This window comes from Prunus mume, linkage group LG4 (genome assembly GCF_029339155.1).
Source record: "Prunus mume cultivar Tortuosa linkage group LG4, ASM2933915v1, whole genome shotgun sequence".
Lineage (NCBI taxonomy): Eukaryota > Viridiplantae > Streptophyta > Magnoliopsida > Rosales > Rosaceae > Prunus > Prunus mume.
The window spans coordinates 17,221,125-17,242,252 of NC_142701.1; the positions used below are offsets into that span (position 1 = coordinate 17,221,125).

At 37.8% G+C, this 21,128-nt stretch overlaps 4 protein-coding genes across 14 annotated transcripts; 1 reads left to right on the plus strand and 3 right to left on the minus strand.

The window, feature by feature from the left end:
- Positions 1-13: 13 nt before the first annotated feature.
- LOC103330367 (Thioredoxin superfamily protein) lies at positions 14-1,034 on the minus strand. The gene is made up of 2 exons (XM_008232934.3): positions 366-1,034; positions 14-242 (listed from the first exon to the last, which is right to left on the minus strand). The coding sequence occupies exons 1-2, from the start codon at positions 961-963 to the stop codon at positions 82-84; spliced, it is 759 nt and encodes a 252-aa protein (XP_008231156.2). The 5' UTR covers positions 964-1,034; the 3' UTR covers positions 14-81.
- A 333-nt stretch (positions 1,035-1,367) lies between these two features.
- Positions 1,368-5,537, plus strand: COP13 (Proteasome component (PCI) domain protein). Its single transcript, XM_008232935.3, has 11 exons — positions 1,368-1,700; positions 2,100-2,215; positions 2,308-2,554; positions 3,330-3,387; positions 3,494-3,583; positions 3,770-3,835; positions 4,006-4,095; positions 4,218-4,376; positions 4,461-4,582; positions 4,871-4,943; positions 5,029-5,537. The coding sequence occupies exons 1-11, from the start codon at positions 1,519-1,521 to the stop codon at positions 5,095-5,097; spliced, it is 1,272 nt and encodes a 423-aa protein (XP_008231157.1). The 5' UTR covers positions 1,368-1,518; the 3' UTR covers positions 5,098-5,537.
- A 2,938-nt stretch (positions 5,538-8,475) lies between these two features.
- LOC103330369 (Rubisco methyltransferase family protein) lies at positions 8,476-12,982 on the minus strand. 11 transcript variants are annotated; one of them, XR_016125958.1, is made up of 15 exons: positions 12,272-12,982; positions 12,090-12,165; positions 11,641-11,846; positions 11,417-11,503; positions 11,241-11,333; positions 10,908-11,062; positions 10,699-10,783; positions 10,510-10,596; positions 10,307-10,426; positions 9,870-9,971; positions 9,620-9,791; positions 9,483-9,536; positions 9,045-9,078; positions 8,861-8,950; positions 8,476-8,758 (listed from the first exon to the last, which is right to left on the minus strand). XR_016125958.1 is itself a non-coding variant. In XM_089049859.1 (13 exons), the coding sequence occupies exons 1-11, from the start codon at positions 12,635-12,637 to the stop codon at positions 9,624-9,626; spliced, it is 1,545 nt and encodes a 514-aa protein (XP_088905985.1). In that variant the 5' UTR covers positions 12,638-12,982; the 3' UTR covers positions 8,476-8,950; positions 9,045-9,078; positions 9,620-9,623. The 11 variants fall into 11 exon arrangements, 2 of the variants coding, with proteins under 2 accessions (XP_088905985.1, XP_008231158.1); XR_016125956.1 differs by having other exon boundaries at positions 8,854-8,950; XR_016125959.1 differs by lacking the exon at positions 9,483-9,536.
- Positions 12,983-13,156: 174 nt separating this feature from the next.
- Positions 13,157-16,330, minus strand: LOC103330371 (kelch repeat-containing protein At3g27220-like). Its single transcript, XM_008232941.3, has 7 exons — positions 15,904-16,330; positions 15,364-15,552; positions 14,882-15,111; positions 14,253-14,423; positions 14,034-14,139; positions 13,684-13,890; positions 13,157-13,529 (listed from the first exon to the last, which is right to left on the minus strand). The coding sequence occupies exons 1-7, from the start codon at positions 16,123-16,125 to the stop codon at positions 13,365-13,367; spliced, it is 1,290 nt and encodes a 429-aa protein (XP_008231163.2). The 5' UTR covers positions 16,126-16,330; the 3' UTR covers positions 13,157-13,364.
- Between the last annotated feature and the right edge of the window lie 4,798 nt (positions 16,331-21,128).

Below are 21,128 nucleotides of genomic sequence, written 5' to 3' on the forward strand. Positions count from 1 at the left end.
CAAGAACTGGAAAGACGCACAAACAAGAGTCATTTGATTCATCTGAACTCAAACTCTTACAGAAGAAACCAAATATAAAGTCTAATCACTTGAAGATCCATCGTCATCATTTTCATGCTCAGTCACAACTTTTTCTATAAACCTCTTGCGAACCCCGTCGATCACAGCTTTCCTTGACCGGCCATTTCCACTCTGCCCATCGTTCAGCACAGGATCTGATTGGCAGAGAACTAATGCCACACCTGATAATATTCAGTAAAAATCCATTAAAAACTGTTTGTGAACATTGGTGTTCAAGTTTATGCTCCACTTCGCCACAGTCAATGTGCTAAAAAAGACCCAACTGAAGGTCAAAGTGAAAATACCTTCAGGTGTGCATCTCCGGCCAAAGCTTCGCAAGCCGACGTGATTTGCTTTGACAGCACCACTGTTGTACACCAAAACAGTGGGAACGTTACGATCTGGGTAATTTGGGATGCAGTCGGTGGATATTATCTTCACAAATTTGGTAGCTGGGTATTTCGCAGCCAAATCTTCCAAGCATTGCATCAGCACCCCACATTCCGCAATTCCTTCTTTGTACAGAATCACAACCACCCAAACATCAGCCGGAGCTTGCGAAACCTCTCGCACGAAATCTGATCCCGAAATCGGCACAACCGATCCAAACCTCGCTACCTTAGCTGTTTCTCTCAACTCAGCCAGCCTCTTCTTCCTATATTCTTCGAGGAAGCGATCGTCGTCGAGATCGGGATTGTCTTCGAGGTCTTCGAGGTCCTGCTCGGTCTTTTCATCGATCCAGGATTTGTCTTTAGGAAGAGAGGCTTGATCACTGGCCGGAGTGAAAGGTGCTGGCTTGAACGCCGGTGGTTTCGCTGGTAGGTTCCCTAGCTTTCTCTGTATGTCATCCCACTGCGTCGATGCTCCTTCCACGTCCTTGTACACAAAGTGATAGTCCGCCATTCTCTCTCTCTCTCTCTCTCTCTCTCTCGAATTTTCCTTAACGTTTAGAGGATTAAAACTAGGGAGTTCCTAAAACACCCAAAATAGAGACTGAAATTATAAAAAAACTCAACACTCAAAATACTTTATAAACACACACAAAACTCATTATTACACACACTTAAAATTCATTTATAAACACATCCAAAAAATATACAATTGTTGATTTTGGGTGTGTTTCTATATTTAAATAATGGTTGAATTTTTTTATAAATACATATCTAGGATTGAGTTTATTTATAAATTTGTATTAAAACTACGATGACTAAGTTGTAAAATAGGTGAACTACGTATCCCAAAAATGACTTTTTACCCTTATTATTATTATTATCCTAATATCCGAGTTTTATTAATCGAACCGGACACTCAGCTCCGCGAAAGCGACGAGTCGATCCCCGTCCGTTCTTTGCGTTTTTAAAGCGACTCGTATATACACCAAAGCCAGAACGAGCTCTCGAAGCTTTTTCTCTCTTCTCTGCTCCCGGTACGTAGAAATAGAAAGCTCGGCCTAAAACCATGGACGCTGTACAAGCTCTGGTGGCGAATATCCAAGGGCTATCGAGCGCTGGGGACATCTCGCACCTTCATGTTGTTCTGAAGCAGGCGCCGGACTCGCTCTACGCCGAGTCGACTCGATTACTTCCTGTTCTGGACCAACTTGACCCCTCCAAACACTCTCTCGGATACCTCTACATCCTGTGAGCCTCTTCTTCACTCTAACAATACCGTTTTTTTCTAATTTCATTCATGTATTTTTCTTTTTCAATGATCGGTTTCCTAGGGTTTAGTCGGACGGCTTTGTACACAATGTCTTAGGGTTTCCTTATCGGGTGAGAGTGCGAGCTCTAATCCACATAGATTGAAGTTATATCTGCGTTGCGTTTAAAAGAATTCTGGAAAATCCTTAATCTAATTCTACATAATCTGCACTAAGAATTCTGGCATTGGATGAAATTGCATTTGAGTTTAGAAATTTGATTGTCAAAAGCATTTGTAGTGTGCGGTTCTTTTGTATAAGATTCTGCCAAGTTAGTATTCACGAGCATTTGAAAATCGGTGGAAATTGACTCTCTATAATGGGGTATATGTGTTGTCAGAGAGGCATGCACTTCTGGTTCGATTTCAAAGGAGCAAGGAAGTGCGTTGGTTTTGCCTATTGCCACATTTATCAATTCCTGTGATACGGAGCAGATTCGTTTGGCACCTGATAAATGTATTATTCTTTACTCTTTTATATTGGACTTGTGTAAATGTTGTTAGATTGCAACTCTGATTCCTACTCTTGTTGATTTGTTCTGTTTGTAGTCCTATCTGTTTGTAAGAGGTTCAAAGATCAAGTTATGGTTCTTGAAGAACCACTGCGGGGAGTGGCACCAATGTTGACAGCAATTCGGAAAATTCAGACCTCCTCAGAACATTTGACTTCCTTGCATCCAGAGTTTCTTCTTCTTTGTTTGTTGTCAAAATGCTATAAAGCTGGATTGTCCATTTTAGGTGATGACATTTTTGAGGTTGATCAGCCAAGGGATCTTTTTCTCTATTGCTATTACGGGTGGGTGGCTCTTTCTACAGAGTATTATCTATTTCATTTTGACACATTTTCTTTCATTTAAGTTAACTGGTTTTAAATTATTGAGAAAATTATGTTTGGTAGTGTTCTTTTTTTCATCTAACATTTCTTACTTCTATGTTTTATATGCTCTTGCATCTAGGCAACGCTCCTGGAATTCTTGTTTTAGAGTAGGCATTCTGTCATATTGTTAGAGCCAACTGATAGGATTTCATAATCCTATGTTTTGAGAATGAAATTTTTATTACCATTAACCATGATTTTCAGGGTTTGTAGTTTATTTGGTAATAGAATTTTAGTAAGAGAGTGAATTATAAATATCCATTTTAAGAGTATTGAAATGTCATATTTCTCTTTTGGTTCTTTGGACCATTAGAAATTTAAATATAATTAATTACTTTTAATTGATTAATTAAGTCAAGTAAGATAACACATTCTTGTTTTAAGAGTGTTATTCTGTTTCATTTGTTGTGGTTATTTACATTTCATAGCCTTACAATTTTACTTGATTATTTATATGGAATATAGTTACTGATTAATTGTAAAACACTTATATTTCATTTTGAAAAGAAGACTGGAACTGATCCATTGTGTGCTAGGTGACAGAATCCACTTGAATAAGTTGAAGATTCATCAGTTTGATGATTAATGTGGAATGTCATTAGTCTTTAGAAGGCTTGTTAATGCTTCTAGCTTTGAGGATTTGGTGTTGCTAAGGAAGTTTTCTTACAATATTTCACCTTTGACATCACTGTAGGGGGATGATATGCATCGGACAAAAGCGTTTTCAGAAAGCATTGGAGCTTCTACACAATGTCTGTCATCTATATTCTATGTTTACCTCCTTATACTTTCTAAATTATCTGCTGTATTTTGAATTTTATATACTTGTCCATCCTAATCGCGAAACATATTTTCCAGGTTGTAACAGCTCCAATGACTGTTATTAATGCAATAGCTGTTGAAGCATACAAAAAGTACATATTGGCTTCACTCATTCACCATGGGCAGGTATGGCTTTTCTTCGCATGGATCCCTCCACTTGAAGTTTAATTTGATTTTGTAAGTCAATTCACACAACAGGGATACTATGGTTCGAAAGAGTCAATTTGCTTGGTTTTGATTTGACACGTTCATCTGTTTATGCTGTTAATAAATTTGAGGATAATCTAATGATTGCTTTATTCATGGTGACAGTTCTCTACCAGTCTCCCTAAATACACGTCATCAGTAGCTCAGAGGAATCTGAAGAACTTTTGTCAGGTTACGTTAAAGTTGAGCATGGCGCTTCACTATAGATCTATTTTCTTTTATAGGTTGCTTGGCCTTTGTGATATCTACATATTTAAGTTCTGATAATGTTAGGCTAGCACTTGAGCTGTAGTTTACCAGCTCCACTGACTTCATTTGGTTTTCAATCCTCTATTGTGCAGCCCTACATTGAATTGGCAAATAGCTATAGCACTGGAAAAATTGAAGAATTGGAGACATGTGTGCAGAAGTACAAGGAAAAGTTTGAAAATGTGAGTTCTTTATAATAGTTTCATCCTGTTGGTTTTATTGACAAATTGGATGCAATATGATTCTCTCTTTCATGAAATCTTTAACCTTCTTAACAAGGCTTTTGTATTGTGTTTTCCCTCAGGACAACAATCTTGGACTGGTGAAGCAGGTTATATCTTCCATGTATAAGCGAAACATTCAGAGATTGACTCAGACATACTTGACTCTCTCCCTCCAAGATATCGCCAACAGTGTTCAACTAAACAGCGCCAAGGAGGCAGAAATGCATGTGCTACAAATGGTAAATGCAGAGTACTAGCAGTAGAGTATTGGTATTCCAAATATTAGTATTGTACCCTAACTTTTTTCCTTTCTCAATTTACAGATCCAAGATGGTGAGATATTTGCCACAATTAACCAGAAAGATGGAATGGTTAGATTTCTTGAGGATCCTGAACAGTATAAAACCTGTCAGATGATTGAACATATTGACTCATCAATACAGAGGTAAATTGTTTGGTTATCAATTTATATGTTGGATTATTGCCCTTTTTTTGGGTCGGGGGCAGTGGCGGGTAGAGAGAGAGAGAGAGGGAGGGAGATAATCGTGAATACTTGTAGTTTATTAATGCTAACATAGCACTCTAATTCTTCATGATGCGATATCATTTAGATAGATGAAAGGAATATTTTTCCAGTGAAATATTACCTCCACATGTCAACTACAGTTAGTGACATGTTTTTTTATCTTTTTCTTCTTTCGATTTTGAATCTATTTATTTGCTCTCCATCCAGGATAATGGCACTGTCAAGGAAGCTGACTGCTATGGATGAAAACATCTCGTCTGATGCTTTGTTCTTAGGAAAGGTGAGTGTTGTTTCCACATTGTAGCAGAACTGGTTGTAAAGCTATTGATCATGTTAATCAAACAATCACCTGCATTAATGTTCAGGTTGGAAGAGAACGACAGAGATTTGACTTCGATGATTTCGACACTGTTCCTCAGAAATTTAACATATGAATTAAGCAGGATCACGCTGTATATCGACCTATCTACGTGAACTTGAGAATTGTGATGCAAAAATGCTGGACCACTTGATGTTTTTTCGGCTCCTTATCGTGCAAAGAGATGAAAAAATTTCAGTGATTTTCTCCCAATAGAGAAGAAGATATACTGTCTAGTTATAGAATTAGTTTTGGTCATGTTTTGTATTAGCTTTTGTTTTGCTTTATTTTTTGATTGCTTCTTACAACGGTTATTTAAATAGCATGTCCAGAAAGATGCATTAGAGAGAGCTGAACCTATGCATGTGCAGTGGTAAGAAAATTAACAAGGGTATTGGCCTGCTCGGCCTATGGATCGACATTCGACTTTACACCAAGAACATTTGTTATGTCAAACTATCTGGTTCGACAGACCCAGAAATTTCTTCCTCTTTGGGCTTAACCTTTTTAACACCACTGGGCCTTGTAATGTGGGACTTGGGATTGTATGCTACAGTGTTTTGGCCCATCAACTCTGGGCTTCTTTGGGCCCCACTTAGTGCCAATAATTATGAGCCATATCCTGGACCCACTATTTTCACATGCTTTTAATAGTTTTTTCTAGGGGCCGAAACATACTAATTTCGGCCCGAAATTAGATTTAATAGGCCCATTCTGGTCCTACTTTTGGCCCCATTTTACTTTATTGGACCGACTCCTGGCCCTTTTTTAAATAACTGCCAAATTTGGGCCCCTTGTTAGTTTATTGGGCCAGCATTGGGCTGCTTTTCTCGTTATGGGCAGCATTTGGGCCTCCTTTCACATTATTGGGCCGATTTTGGGTCTGTTTACCTGTTATTGGGCCCCTTTTGTGCCTGTTTCCAAGTTATTGGGCCACTTTGGGCCTGTTTTCAAGTTATTGGGCAGTTATTGGGCCTGTTTCCACGTTATTGGGCCTTTGGGGGCAGTTTTCACCTTATTGGGCCGCCTAGGGGCTAGTTTTCATGTTATTCGGCGAGTTTTCAAGTTATTGGGCCGCTTTTGGCCCTGTTTTCATTTTATTGGGCCTCATTTGGGCCTGGTTTCATGTTTTTGGGTCTGTTTTCCCGTTATTGGGCCTACTTTTGGCCTGTTTTCACATAATTGGGTCATCTCTGGCCCTGTTTTCAGGTTATTGGGCCGACTTTGGGCCTATTTTCACAATACTGGGGACAATTTGGGCCGGTTTTCAAGTTATTGGGCCTATTTTGGGCCTGTTTCACGTTTTTGGGCTGCTTTTGAGTCTGTTTTCAGCTTATTCGGCCACTTTTGGGCCTGTTTTCACATTATTGGGAATATTTCCATGTTATTGGGGCGATTTTGGGCCTATTTTCACGTTATTGGGCCTACTTTGGGCCTGCTATGATGTTATTGGGCTGTCTGGGGGCCTTTTTCATATTATTGGGCCGCCTTTGGGCCTGTTTCACTTTATAGGGTCGACATTTATTTAATTGGGCTGACGTATGTATGTTATTGGGCTGAATTTATGCCCATTTTCCTGTTATTGGGCCGACGTATTATGTTATTGGGCTGACTTTATGCCTATTTTCCCGCTATTGGGCCGATTTCTGGGCCAATGTCCAAATTATTGAGCCGTGGGTAGGACCAGGGCGCAATATTTTGGGCCTACATTCTCAATATTTCCTCTATTCCGTCGTTCTGCCATCTCCAAAATTTCCTCTTTTGCTTTCTTTTTTTTTCCTTGTGTTCATCCTCTCCTTCTTATCATCATCATATGAATTTTGGAGTCTTCAGTCTCTCACCTTCTTCTTCATCGTCCTCCCTTCACCATGAAAAAGAAAAAGTATAACACTCATTCTTCACTAACAGATTACACCAAAAAACAAGATGCATTGCAAAAGCAGACAGGCAGGCAAAGGGAACGAGGAATGAATGCATTACGGCTGAGGAGACAAAGTTGTGAAACAAAGTTGCAAACTGGAGATTTACTTGAGGAAAGACAACAATAATGCACCAGAAAACCTAACTCAGAATATCAACATTCCTTTTTTTGACATAACTCCGGATACATTTTCAAAGAGGTTATGTTATGCTTTTTAAAACAAAAAAGTACAGCTAAAGCTTATGTGATTTGACATAACCAACCAACAACAGTAGTAGATTCAGTAATGTAACGCTCCCGACGGTAATTTGACATAACCAATGAACGGAAATTGACTACTAGCAGGCCTCACCCCTAATTCACCCTTAATTTTTCCATAATTTCATTATGTTTTCAGCGGACAGAGATGAAAACTGATATGTTTTCCCAAATCAACAATAATGCACCAGAAAACCTAACTCTGAATATCAACATTCCTTTTTTGACAATGAAGCACAGATACATTTTCAAAGAGGTTATGTTATGTGTTTTAAAACAAAAAAGCAAAGCCAAAGCTTATGTGATTTAACATAACCAACGAACAACAGTATATTCAGTAATGTATCGCCCGACAGTAATTTGACATAACCAATGAACGGAAATTGACTACTCAACCCTAATTTTTCCATAATTTCATTATGTTTCCAACGGACAGAGATGAAAACTGATATGTTTTCCCAAATCAACAAAATAAGATGAAGAATACCTGCATTATGAAGATCGACAACTGCACCAATTGCAAAACCACAAATGAAGCTCCCGCGCGAACCTCTCCCCATTGCTATCCGCAACCGTCCCACTGAAACCACCAAACAACTTGGATGCCTCAGACGAACTCGAGGCCACGGCCCACAGATTTTCTCCACTGCAATAACCAAATCACCTCGCCATCAACGAGTTCCGCATCTTCCTGAAGACGGAGAGAATCGAATTCCTAGTTATCCTCTTGCAATCTAACTCCTAAAACTTCTGGCCCATTCGACTAGAACGCCATCTTCGAAACTGCGTCAGATCTGTCGATCATCTTCTGGCCGATACGGTACCAACAATTGGAAACCCTAACGAGTTTCGCAAAGCGAGACGAGCTCGTCTCGGTGATTGAGATTCGTAGATCATCGATCGGCGACTCCACGCAACTGTTGATTTCTTTCTCGACGCCGGTGATGAGCTCCGAGAAACGCTAGGAGTAGGTAGCGGAGAGGATTTAGTCATTGAGATGAGCAAAGAGCGTCGTTGTAGTGCAGGTCGGTTCGGATCTTGATGAGCAGAGCAGAGAATACTGTTCAGCACACTAAAATGCAATACGCGCTCCTTTTGGTTTTAATCGAGGAAAATGAAGGTGACTTGGCAGTCTGCATGGCCCGGAACAGGCCCAATATTAGGGCGTGTTTACTAAACAAAAATGGGAATGCTCATTTGTTTACTAACGCTGGAATGAAAACATTGTGGTGAGGTAGGATTGGAGTAGTGTGAAACGTAATCAACATTGTAATATAGCAAGGTAAGATGAAATAACCTCTAAACAATTGATCAAGATACAATAATTTTTACGAGAGATTATGAAGCCAGTAATGTACATGGGGAACACAATTGGATAAAGACTGGTCGGTCAATCTTTACGTCATTTACAGAGAATGACCCAGATTACATCAGCTACCAAAATTATCAGAGGCATCATCCTTCATACCAATTCTTTCTTTTCTCTGTTCCTTTTTTTTTTTTCGGTTCTTTTCCCCTTGAAAGCAGTTCTCTGTCCCATGAAATATAGCCACATCATCTGAAGAAAGCAAAACATGAATCGGGGGGAATATATGTTGTATAGTGTTGGGGGATTCATATCGTATGCTGACAAACAAGTGGAAAGAAATTCACAGTTTACTCTGAGTACAAATGCCCCATTATCTCCTCTTTGATGCCTGCTAGATTCCTTGCTTGCCTTATGCATAGCCCACTTCTTTCTTGGATCTACCTGCAAAAATAAATATTTTTTCAGAAAATCATATGGATTTGGTACATATTGATCTGTAAAACTGAAGTGGTCTGCATCTGATCAACTACAAAACCTTTTCCATTCTGAATGATCAACTATGAGCTTCCCTAAACAAATTTTTAAACTATGAACCAGGTTAGTGTCCATGAAAAAAATCAAAGCAAAATATTTAGTTTCGATGTTTCAAGCTAACTATCATGAAATCACATAGAGTATTTGCTTTCAGCAACACGTTTTATTGGAAGGACACATTTTGGCAACATGTGTCCAGTATAAACCCAAATTTACAGTTCATGCAAGCAAAAGAAAAACAAGAGCACAGTTCAAACAAAAGATGTAGTTTCGTAGGTTCACAAAATTCTCTTCTGACTTCATTCCATATTGTATTATAACCACTAAATCCAATACTTGAATTTATTAGATTTCCCGTAATTTTGTAACATTCATTCCAACACCCTCTTCTCTTGCTTTGCCATATCCTAACAGATTCATGAAATTTCAATCAACTTACCCGCATTATGTTCTCCAATTTGAACTAAGAAACCCCAACTATTGCAGAGAAGTTCTGCAAGCAGTTCATCCCAATCAAGTATGAATGCAAATAACAAATAAGCAACACGCACATGAAAGGAACTTACGAGAGGATACCTTTTTATTTCAACGAAGGGGCATAAGGGGCTGGGCATGGAGATACAGTGTGATCTGGTAACTGGTTTATCAGATCAACTGCCACCTTCAGACATGCATGGAGCATTTTCTTTTCTAACCTAATAAGCTGTGTAGCAACTCGCTTCTTTGGATTCAAATTTGCATCTGCCAACTACAGAAGAGAGAATATTAATTGAAATTCAGTTAGCCATATGTTGGATCCCAACTAATTTCTAAGGGCCAAGATTACCAAAGACTCATCTTCACTCAATGTAGTTGGATAGCCAGCCAGCCGTGTTCTAAAATAATCAGCAAGTTGGTCCAACACTGCTCGTTCCATACAAGGACTCACCTATAAGTTTATAACATAAAGTATATGTTATACTAAAATTTTAATGTCAATAAAGACAAGAGACATTCACCAGTTAATCAAGTAAATTCCACATGGTTAGTTGAATCATTTTGAATTCCACGTGGTCTATAGACTATATGTCAATCACCAAATACCAGATACATAACCTCTGTAATTACATGATATAATACTGAATTGAAGATGATGGCCTTTGGCATGTTTGTTAAACCTTATCAAGGTTCTCAAACATTCTACAGTTTCATTCTCTTTTGGAGTAGTGCCATTAAATTCTTTTTTATGAAAATCATTTGCTGTTAGCCTAAAAGTGAACTTACCGGACAAATTGGGCCTTGAGAAGAGATTACAGACTGCATCTCTGAAGGATCTGAAACATAGCCCAGTCGCAGATAAGGAAGCATATCAAAGACCGTTTCCTTTTCCTTTCCCACATTTACCTGAAGCATGGGGCAGATTAAGTAACTAATGCAGGACAATCATGTAATAATTTTTTTTTAGTAAAATAGTTTCATGTACACACCTGAAAAGCTTGCACTGATAATTTTCCATTTCTTTGAGCAACCATTCTTTTATCTTGATATTGAGGATCCTCTGTATTCAAAGATGCCTGGAACACATAGGACATTTCGCATACTTAACACAGAATAGAACACTTTATTTGACATGAACAGAAACATCAAGCTTGTAATAGAAAATTTCCAGATTCTACCTCAACCACCAAACGGTCATAAGAATTATCTTCATCAACAAAACCATAGTTTATAAGCAGTTTTGAATTAGGCTGTGGTCCACACCTGCAATATTTTACCAAATTATGATTAAAGATACTACATTGCAGTAACGTGATAAAAAAAAAGTTCAAAAAATCATCTCGTAGTTGTGGTAGTTATATACTTTTGAGAAATTTTAATAACATACCAAACACAAATAGATTCCCCTGCCTTATATGGGCGATCAACCACTAGTTGAACAGCACCATCAGTAGCTGTCAACATTGCCTTGCAGTTGCTTCTGTAAGCTAACAATGGGGGCCCAAGAGGAACCAAAGCAAATCTCTGAGCCAAGCTAACTTTCTGCATTCAAAAGGGAAGAAAAATGTAATGAATCCAGATGCTTTGACTTAGAAAGACATGGCGCAAAGAGAAAAGGGAAGACAGGGAGCACTTACAAAAATACTTATAATATTTTCTTATCTTGCACAAGTTAATTGTAAGAAGAAAACATACTACCAAATGGAATGAAAAAATTTACCTGTAAATGTACTACGCATGACTGAACTGCAACAAAAGCTTGTTTGAATATCTCAAATGGGAAGGCCTCGGTAGGACTATCATATGGATATTGCTGCAAAATTCAAATAAAGACAACACATTAAGTCATATTATTGGCTACAGTTCTAATGCCGGTCAAATAAACTCGAGTATGACCTGAAATAGGGACCCAGCCATAAACCAGACAGTGTCAAGTTCATTATATTCCCTTTTAATTCCTTCAGCCCTTTCATGAACTTCAGCCTGATTCATCACCGCAATAATATATGGTTAAAACGTTTTGAATTACTATGTATTCCATCAACTTACTTGACAGAATGAACAGCAATCGTTGCAGGAATGATTTTACAACGGTTAAAGGAAAACAAGCATAAGATTACCTTTGTGGGGCTGCCTGTAAGATAAGCCAGTTCAGCTTCTGACCACAAAAGGGGAGATTCCACTGCTAACTGACCCCTCCCTCGCTGACGATCAAGCTCTCTTATATATGGATACCAAAAAGAATTCTTTCCTTGTTTCTTCTCATACATCAGATACAATGCCAAGCATGCCAATTCCGATAATTTGTTTGTAGTTAATAATTCCGCTGCATAGAGAATTAAGCAAAAAATAAAAATTGATCCTAGATGTTCATTGAAATTAATCACGGTATGACATGCCAAGTAAGCGACTTTCTCACACAGAGGCATAGAAGAAAATACACATAAATGCATGCCCATGTGCCATGTATTATGAACATTCATCTTAAGCAGCTGAACGAGTTCGTATTGGTTTGACCAAACATAATGAGAAAGTCAACAAAGAGTAACAATAAAAACAATGTAATTACCAATTGTTTCGTTTCCTAACACTCTCTTAAGCGTTACGACCAAGGAATCCGGCACGGAAAATGCAACATCGCCAACCTTGGGAAAAACAAAGAAAAAACAATCAAGTTCCATCAAGAGACTCAAAGAACAAAAGAAGCTAAAACCAATGAATTAAAGAACTGCAAATCCAGACTTCGTTCACCTGAAGATCTTCACTGGCAGCTACGTAATGAATGGGCCTGTGTTTCTCATTATGCGAAGGCTTTTCTTTGAGCACGACTTTGCAAGGAGGTAGCCCATTCTTGTGCATCCAAGATTTCAAGTCTTCCTCCGCTTCTTTCTTGCTGACAACCTGACTGTGCTTGCCGTCCTCTTTACGCGACCCAATCAAGGTCTCGGAGCTCGAAGCCGAGCACAAATTTCTTCCGCGAGTCGATCTAAACGAAGGTACAAGCCCGGGGCTCTTGCTGTTCCGAGCTGAAAGTGAAACAAGGAGAGGGCGGTGCGAGGACGAAGAACGAACTGGCGACGACCAAATGCATCGATTATGCAGAGGACTGACCTCCATGGCAGAGTGGTGGATTTTAGGGTTGCGATTTGAGATTTGCTATTTGAGGTTGAAGAATAATTCACAAAGAGAGTGAGGGGAAGTCCGCTGTGAGTGTACAAAGCTAGGTTTTGACAGTTGTCGGGAAATGGGAGGTGAGGTGGGAATTTCAGATTTTTTCTGAGTGATTATTATGTGCGAGAGATAAGAGTCTGAGAGCGCCAAGGGGCTGAAAGGGAATTGACACCGTGAGTTCGATTGGAGGGAAACAAACGATACTTTCTTGTGGACTGACTGACCTACAACCTCAAACTATAAGCCGGAGAAAGAATATGATTTCACGTCAGTGTCGTATTTATTTCTCCCTTCTTACCAATCCACTTATCTTAAGTAATATGCATTAAAGATCTCAAAATCTTCTCGTCTAATTAAAATGATTAAGAACATTCGAACTTGGACGAGCTTCCAAGTTCCAACATTAAAAAAAAAAAACATGTATTAGTCACGGACAGTTGCTCCTTTATCAACGTGCAATCAGAATGAAAATTGAACCGCAAATTTGATTTTCTCGCAGCTTTCATATATTGTGTACACAAGTTTATAAGTAAAATATCTCTTCAAGTTTCAACTATCTAGGTAAAGCGAAGAAAAGAAGAAAAAAATCAACAAAATCGACCCAATTTAAATACTAAGAAGGTGAATGAGAATCTAAAATAATTATACAACTAGTTGACGAGACAAAATTTGACTACAAATTCAGCTTGGTTCTAAACATATCTCCAACGACCTGTCTTGGCTGTGGATTATCTGGTCCTCTGTCCCGCTGCCCAGATGTAAAATACAAGTAACCGTTCCAGAAACCGGTTAATGTCGTTTTCACTCGGTAGGGAAGCCTTCCGATCACCGACCAAGTCTGTGTAGCAAATAAGTTGTTCACAAGTAAGATAAACACACTGTAATAGCACAATGCAAGCTTTAAAGATAAGTTGTAAATTAAGACAACATAATGCATGTTCCTTTCTGATTTTTAAAGTATTCTACTGATAGGGGTAAGCGAAGACTAATACCATGGAGTCCACTTGGAACCGGAAAACCTCCCCAACAAGGATCATCCTTTTGGTCACTGGGTTCTTTTCTGTTGTACCTCCAGCAATGATAATTGAATTGTTGACAATTACCCAAGAACACTCTATGTGAGAGTTGGGTTTTGGCATGGGAGGCAACACTTTCCATTTCATTTCACCATCCAGCATATAAGCATCCCCATAAACCACCTGAAAACAGAACAACTGAGGCTATAAGAGACCATGTGAATATTGCCACTTCTTCTGTTCATCATGCCAAAGTAACTGTGGCTATGGTGACTAATAGATCAAGTACAATCGGAGATTGTGTTCTAATGAAAACACAATAATACCTCATGCCTACGTGAACATTTGAAAATTGGTGACCCAGGCTTGGGCATAAAATCACCCTCTTGACCACCAATAAGAAAGAGGCGATCATTCATCACAACACAAGCCCTGTTAGAAGATTGACCCTCACGGTGAGAAAACATTAAAACAAACCCACAGGATTTCAAGTTGCTGAGAGGAAATTTTTCAAGTGAATGAAATTGATGGTAAGACAAACAAACCTATGTGGTCCCCCATGGGGAATGGGTGCTTCTTTCCGCCACTCTTTCTCCAATGCTTTGCCATCCTTCACAGCAATACTCCAGTGATCCACACTAGGCGTATGGCGGTTTTCTTTGCTGCCACCCATCACATGGAGTCTGCCTCTCCAAAATTGAGTTGCTGGAGCATACCTGCAAATTATCATGTTAAATCCTATCATCTAATATAGGTGTCAAATATATGGATTACTTCACATAAATTTCAGCCACTAATATAACTCTAATGGAACTTCATTAGATCAACAGTTTGAGAGTCAAACGAAGAGCATTCTTGACTCTACTCTTAACTCTTTTAAGCATGTCAAAGAAAAGATTTGTTTCTTTCCCAACTTTTACAGCTACCAACAGTAGAGCACAAGGAATAACGTCAATAAGAAAATAGCAATTTCTGGAGTTTACATGGTCTGCAAAGTTATTTGATAGAAGGTAACCATGCAGATAAGAGAAGATATCATCTGACTCAGTAAACCAAGTTAAGGACTAGCATGTTAAGAGTAGATTGAGTAAAGAAAGATGAAGCAAGAGGTATAATGTATTTGTACAGTGTAACGTGCAACACGAATAACAGAAAACCTAACCAAATTAGATACCTGGGGGAAGGTAATGGAAGCATACTGCTCCATTTCTTTGTCTCTGTGTCCAGCACAAATATACGAGCTGTAGGCCCTCTGCATTGGGGACCATATTGTCCTGATACCACATATATGTATCTTCCATCAGTGGCCACTCCTAAATGCGAATGCGCCATCTCTTTTGGGATATCCAATCTTCCCCCCCATGTATTGTCAGTGAAATTATATAAATCAACATGAGAGTGCACCTATAACACAAATGCATAAGTGAAATAGTGAAAGCAAGATCACATTCAAACTATTGAATTGGTTTAACTTCATAAAGCATTCCAACATCTTATGACCACCAGTTATTAATCTAAAAGAAGAGGGCAATAAGTAAAATACAAAACTTCAAGCAAAATAGATGAAGGTGTTAATAACACCCTGCTCCAAAGTGCTCCAAACTCAAATTATACATGAATATCAGACAAGCAAAAAAGATAGACAAAGATCCTCACATGGTCAATTGTGCCATATCCTGCAAACACGTAAAATATATTCTTAATCTGTATTGAAGAGCCATCGAGACGAGGCACCGGTGCGGGCCTCATTTTCTCCCATGTTAACTCAGGTGCAGCTATATCAGCAAAAGTTCCAGATAATAATCTCACCGAAGCATGTTCCTTTTTGTCTTTGAAACTTCCTTTCTACATATAAGAAGAAAGTTCGTAAATCATAATTCATAACCAACCAGCAACTACCAAAATGCCAAACAAGAAATGCAATTGAATTCTCAATATTTCAATTACTTTGGGCTGAGAAAACAACATTTCCCTTAACTGGATTGAAAAACGATATTCTGATATGTCTTCTAACATTCCGAAGTCCAAAATAACATAAAGTATAAGAGTAAACAATAAGTTATCCATTTTATCTTAAAAATTTCCTGCTAACCCAGAGATTCCATAGGAAACAATATGCTTATATCCCCAACAAAAAAAAAAAAAAAATCATAGAAAAACACCAGCACAAATGGGAATCTAAAAAATGGGCATTACCTGGTCAGCTTCATTGGCGGTGACATTTGGTACAACCAAGGTCCCAGATTTGTCAAGCGCCAAATTGGAAGAAATGAAGGAATAGGCAGAAGAAGAATAGGAAGAAGAAGCCCAAAGAAAATCTGCAACGAGGGCAACTCCGAGCAGACATGCACAAGATGTGAGAAATACCCATTTTGCAGCAGAAGAAGAATGAGTGTGATGTTGGGTAAACCTGGACATTTTTCATCCAAACCCATAACGCGGAGTAAACCATTTATAAAGATAAGGGACTGCTTGAAATTGAGAGAGAAGAAAATAGTTGCACTGGAATTCAGAGGAGCAAAAGAGTTGGGCGCCAATGGTTTCCATTCACTTTCGCTCCATGTGCCCTAGCTTACTACTGTTTTCTGGCTTTCCTTTTCTAAATTAAAATAAATATTTGTATGGTATGTTTGCTATTTCCAATGGGTTTTTCTATAACTCAGACGCCCAACTGTCAAGAAATAAAATCAAGGGCAGGGCAGTACTCCGCATATGCTAACTGTTGTCTGCTCATGGACGCGTTTAACTCCGCACCGCGTCCATATTGGGCCCCCACTGCACCACAGGCCTCGGTTCGGTCCAACTGTCTAGTCCTTTGTTCGACAATGGCCAAGCCCAATTTTCACAAATAAGCGAAGAGGGAAAAACAAAAACATCAAGGCACAATAAGGGCAAATCAGAACACGACCTTCCGGTTGACAAATAAATCAGAACGGAAAACCATTTTAGTAAAAAAATTCATTGTTTTGTCCTAAATAAATATATAAATATGATATCTTAATCACCTGAACTACACGTGTTTTACAATAATAAGAAAAATATTCGCTATCCATTACATACAAAATCTTAAGGTGAGCCCGAAACTAGCACATTATATATTGCAGCTGGGTGATTGGTATTTGATGCTACTGTTAAATAAAATTTCTAGTACTTTATACCAATGGGATTGAAATGGAATAGTTTTGTTTCAGTTGGCTAATTGGCTAATGGAAACAAACAAATTAATAATTAATCAGGACTTAGAAAAGTAATGATTTTCAATCGAACAGTGAATAATTTGTTAAGATTTTGTTACACACACCCCGAAGATTTTGTTAAGAGACACAGACAGTTGTGTGGTATATATCTTTCCATGGTCCGGGATATTTTGAAAGAAGACTGATGAAGTCTGCTTGAGAAGATTGTGGGAGCAAATTTCGTCCCACTAGAATATTCGTCTAAGATTCCTTCGTCTTCTCCACTTCTCTTTCTCCTGCAAAACAGATCGGGGTAAAGGACCACACCCGGTGTTGGCCAAAGCCTCCGATGCCTAAGTTAGGTAGGGTATTTCAAGGAAGGTGTGTAGTGGCTGAGCCTTGTGTCAGAGAGAAAGAAAGTGGTGGCTAGGGTTTGTGAGAAATAATTTCTGCAGAGTTTTTAGGAATTTAGACGCCCTTGACCTTTGTGCGTAGAGTATTTATAATGGTCTCCGAGATTAGGGTTTCAGAGGAATAATTCCATAGATGGAAGGGAATTATTCCTCCTATTTGGAATTGATTTGATTAATTAGGGATTTGATTTATTATGGTAAATCAAATCCCTAATCGTGGTAGGTATCAGATCAAATCCTAATTTAATTAGGTAACTCCTCATTTAATTGGGAATTGGGAAGGAATCAAATCAATTCCCAACTTAATTAGGTAATTCTCAATTTAATTGGGTAACTCCCAATTAAATTGAGTAACTCCCAATTAGGTTGAGTAATTCCCAATTAGGTCAAATAATCCCCAAATGGAAGGAATTATTTGACCTAGGGTATGATTTAATTCGGTTCCCACAAAGATCATAAAGCAAAAGTTGAAAAGCTAGAGGTGAACTTTCAATGATCCTAGAACCAATGTCTTATTTTCTCCATCATATGATTACAAAGTTGATCAGTGATTGAAAGTGCCTATCTTTGTCATGAAAAACAGGTGAAGAGAATGGCCCTTATAGCATTAGTTCAGCAATCAAAGAAACATGTGAGCTTACATGTGCAATGTAAGTGCCACTGCTGGGAAAGACATTTATCTCCTCCCTGCTTCCTCATGTGACACCCGAGCATCTTTACAGAAAAAGAGAAGAAACTAATGGAGATTCTTCGTTGAACATGTCAAGATGTTGCATGACGGTTGGGAATTCAAATGATTGCGGAGTATCCACTGCATGTTTGTAAATGCTGCATTGCTCAGGCTTTAGGTGCCCAAAATTGTGGGACTGTATCCATGTCTCCAATAACGAAGGAAGATATAGAACTCGTATTTTTTTCATAAACCATATACGGAATGGCAACTTTTGTGTCTGCGTGCGTGTGTGTAAACCTTTCACCCGGTGATGCGTATAATGTCACAAGGTCTCTGTGCTTAAACAATTAGTAGTGCTTTAGCAAAGCATGTGAAAGTATTGTATATAGTGGCTGTTCCTGGAAACTATAAGCATCAGTTTTGCTCACTGCTGTATGTCGATTACTGCAGGGTTGTCTAAGCACCTGCCATGTTCCATTACAGGTAATGGTTAGATGATCACGGCTATATAGTTTCTAGGATCATCTGGAAACCGCTTCAGCTAATGGAGATTCTACAGATGATTCATTTTTATTCTATTGTACAGAGAAATGTTTATTCTTTGTTCCTTTTGTTGCAGCCTCGACAGAGAATTGTTTAATTTCCGACAACAAACCACTTGTTCAAATCTACATCAAGGCGTACTCAACAAACTAGGATTAGGTCCAGTTACGTCGTACATTAAGATCAACATCATAATCGTAAAACGCGAGATTGAGTTATGTGAGTATCCAAGCTTAATAGAGTAATAAGTGCCTTAATAGGCTTATGTTCGAGGCTTGAGAAAGGTTTTTGGAACAAGTTTGGAAGTTATGATTTTTGGTTTGAGACTTGGATTTCGGGTTTGGAGGCTCAAATCAATTTTCGGAATACTAAAATAGTTTTTATAATATTTTTAGGTACTTAAACGAATTTTCCAGGATTTTTAAATAATAGAAACTATTAAAAAATACTTTTGAGAATTAAAAATAGTTTTTCAATTCCATAAAAGAATTTAAAATAATTTAATACGATTTATTAAGTAATTTCTGAAATTAATTAAAATATTTATACTAATTATTCACTAAATAAATAAGAACTAAAAACTAATTACTAATTAAAGTAATTAAATAAGACTAATATATTATTTGAGTACAAATATTAAACTAAACAAACTAATTTGTACCAAAATTTTTAAAAAAAGTAAACAAAAATTAATTTAAATATTTAAATACTAATTATTCACTACATAAAAATAAAATAGGTATATTCAAATATATTAAAAACAGTATAGCCGAGCGACTATACTATTTAAATATTCGAATTTGTTTAAATAGTATCGCGCTCGGCTATACTATTTAGATATAATATTTAAAACGTATAGCCGTCGGCTATATGAATATAATATTTAATGCGTATCTGGACAGTATCTTGTATAGCCGGCCGTACTATTTATAATTTAGTGCGTATAGCCGCCCGCCGTACAATTTAAATATAATAGTTAAATAATACACGCGACTATACTCTTCAAATATTAGAATGGCCATTTCCCCAAGTGCTCAAAGCATGGAAGAAATTTCCAGTTGAAAATAGATGCAACAATAACTCACCAGGTTTCTTTGCGGACTTCCCAGTTTCCATTTCACCTGTACAACTATTGGCTGGCTCTACTTTTGCAGAATGATTAGAACCTCCATGGTCCTGGGAACAAAAACAAATGCAACAGCCAAAAAAAAATTGAAGAATAAGTTTCTAAAACAATTGGTCGAAAATGAAAAGAGAAACTGATTGGTACCGTGGCATCGGAAACCGTCTCTGCGCTTCTTTTATGTTCTTAGCATCTACAGACTGCAATGTAGACACCTTGCTCACTGGAAAGCAAGCCTTCAGCAGTACAAAAAATCTGAGACAACATAAGTGGAAATTTTGTATAAGATCAGTTATTGATGACCACATAATATAATACAAAACACTATCATATTTGTTTTTCTGAGACAATAAAATTAAATTTATGAAGAGAAGAGAAAGGAGTAAAGGACATATGGCCAACAGACAAAAGGAGATGAACAAAACGAACATACTGCGGAAATTTTCTGTTTATACAGTATAGCCGAATGGCTATACTGTTTGAAAGTATTCTATTTAAATGGTATAGCCGACCGGCTGTACGGCTAAACGATTCTATTTATAGCATATAGCCGGTGGCACTACGTTTAAATATTCTATTTATAGAGTTTAGCCGAACGGCTATACTTATAATATTCTATTCAACGAGTATAGCCGAGCGGTTATACTATTTAAATATTCGAATTTATTTAAAATTATAGCCGAACGGCTGTACTGTTTGAATATAATATTTAATGAGTATAGCCGAGTGGCAGTACCATTTAAATATAATAATTAAATAATACAGCCGCGAATATACTCTTCAAATATTAGAATGGCCATTTCCCCAAGTGCTTAAAGCATGGAAGATAGCTTTTTCAGTATTTCTCGGACCTTCCCACGTTTGGACGCCTCATCTTTTGCAGTCCTTCCTTTATCTAGCACATCAAAATGATTGTAATGTGACTAATAAATTCATAAAAGTAAAAAACAAAAAGAAATTTTCAGTGGAAAAACAGATGCAACAATAACTCAACAAGAAATTTTCATAATAATTAAATAATACAGCCGCGACTATACTCTTCAAATATTAGAATGGCCATTTCCCCAAGTGCTTAAAGCATGGAAGAAATTTCCAGTTGAAAAATAGATGCAACAATAACTCACCAGGTTTCTTTGCGGACTTCCCAGTTTCCATTTCACCTGTACAACTATTGGCTGGCTCTACTTTTGCAGAATGATTAGAACCTCCATGGTCCTGGGAACAAAAACAAATGCAACAGCCAAAAAAAAATTGAAGAATAAGTTTCTAAAACAATTGGTCGAAAATGAAAGAGAAATGATTGGTACGTGGCATAAACCGTCTCTGCGCTTCTTTTATGTTCTTAGCATCTACATGCAATGTAGACACCTTGCTCACTGGAAAGCAAGCCTTCAAAGCAGTACAAAAAATCGAGACAACATAAGTGGAAATTTTGTATAAGATCAGTTATTGATGACCACATAATATAATACAAAACACTATCATATTTGTTT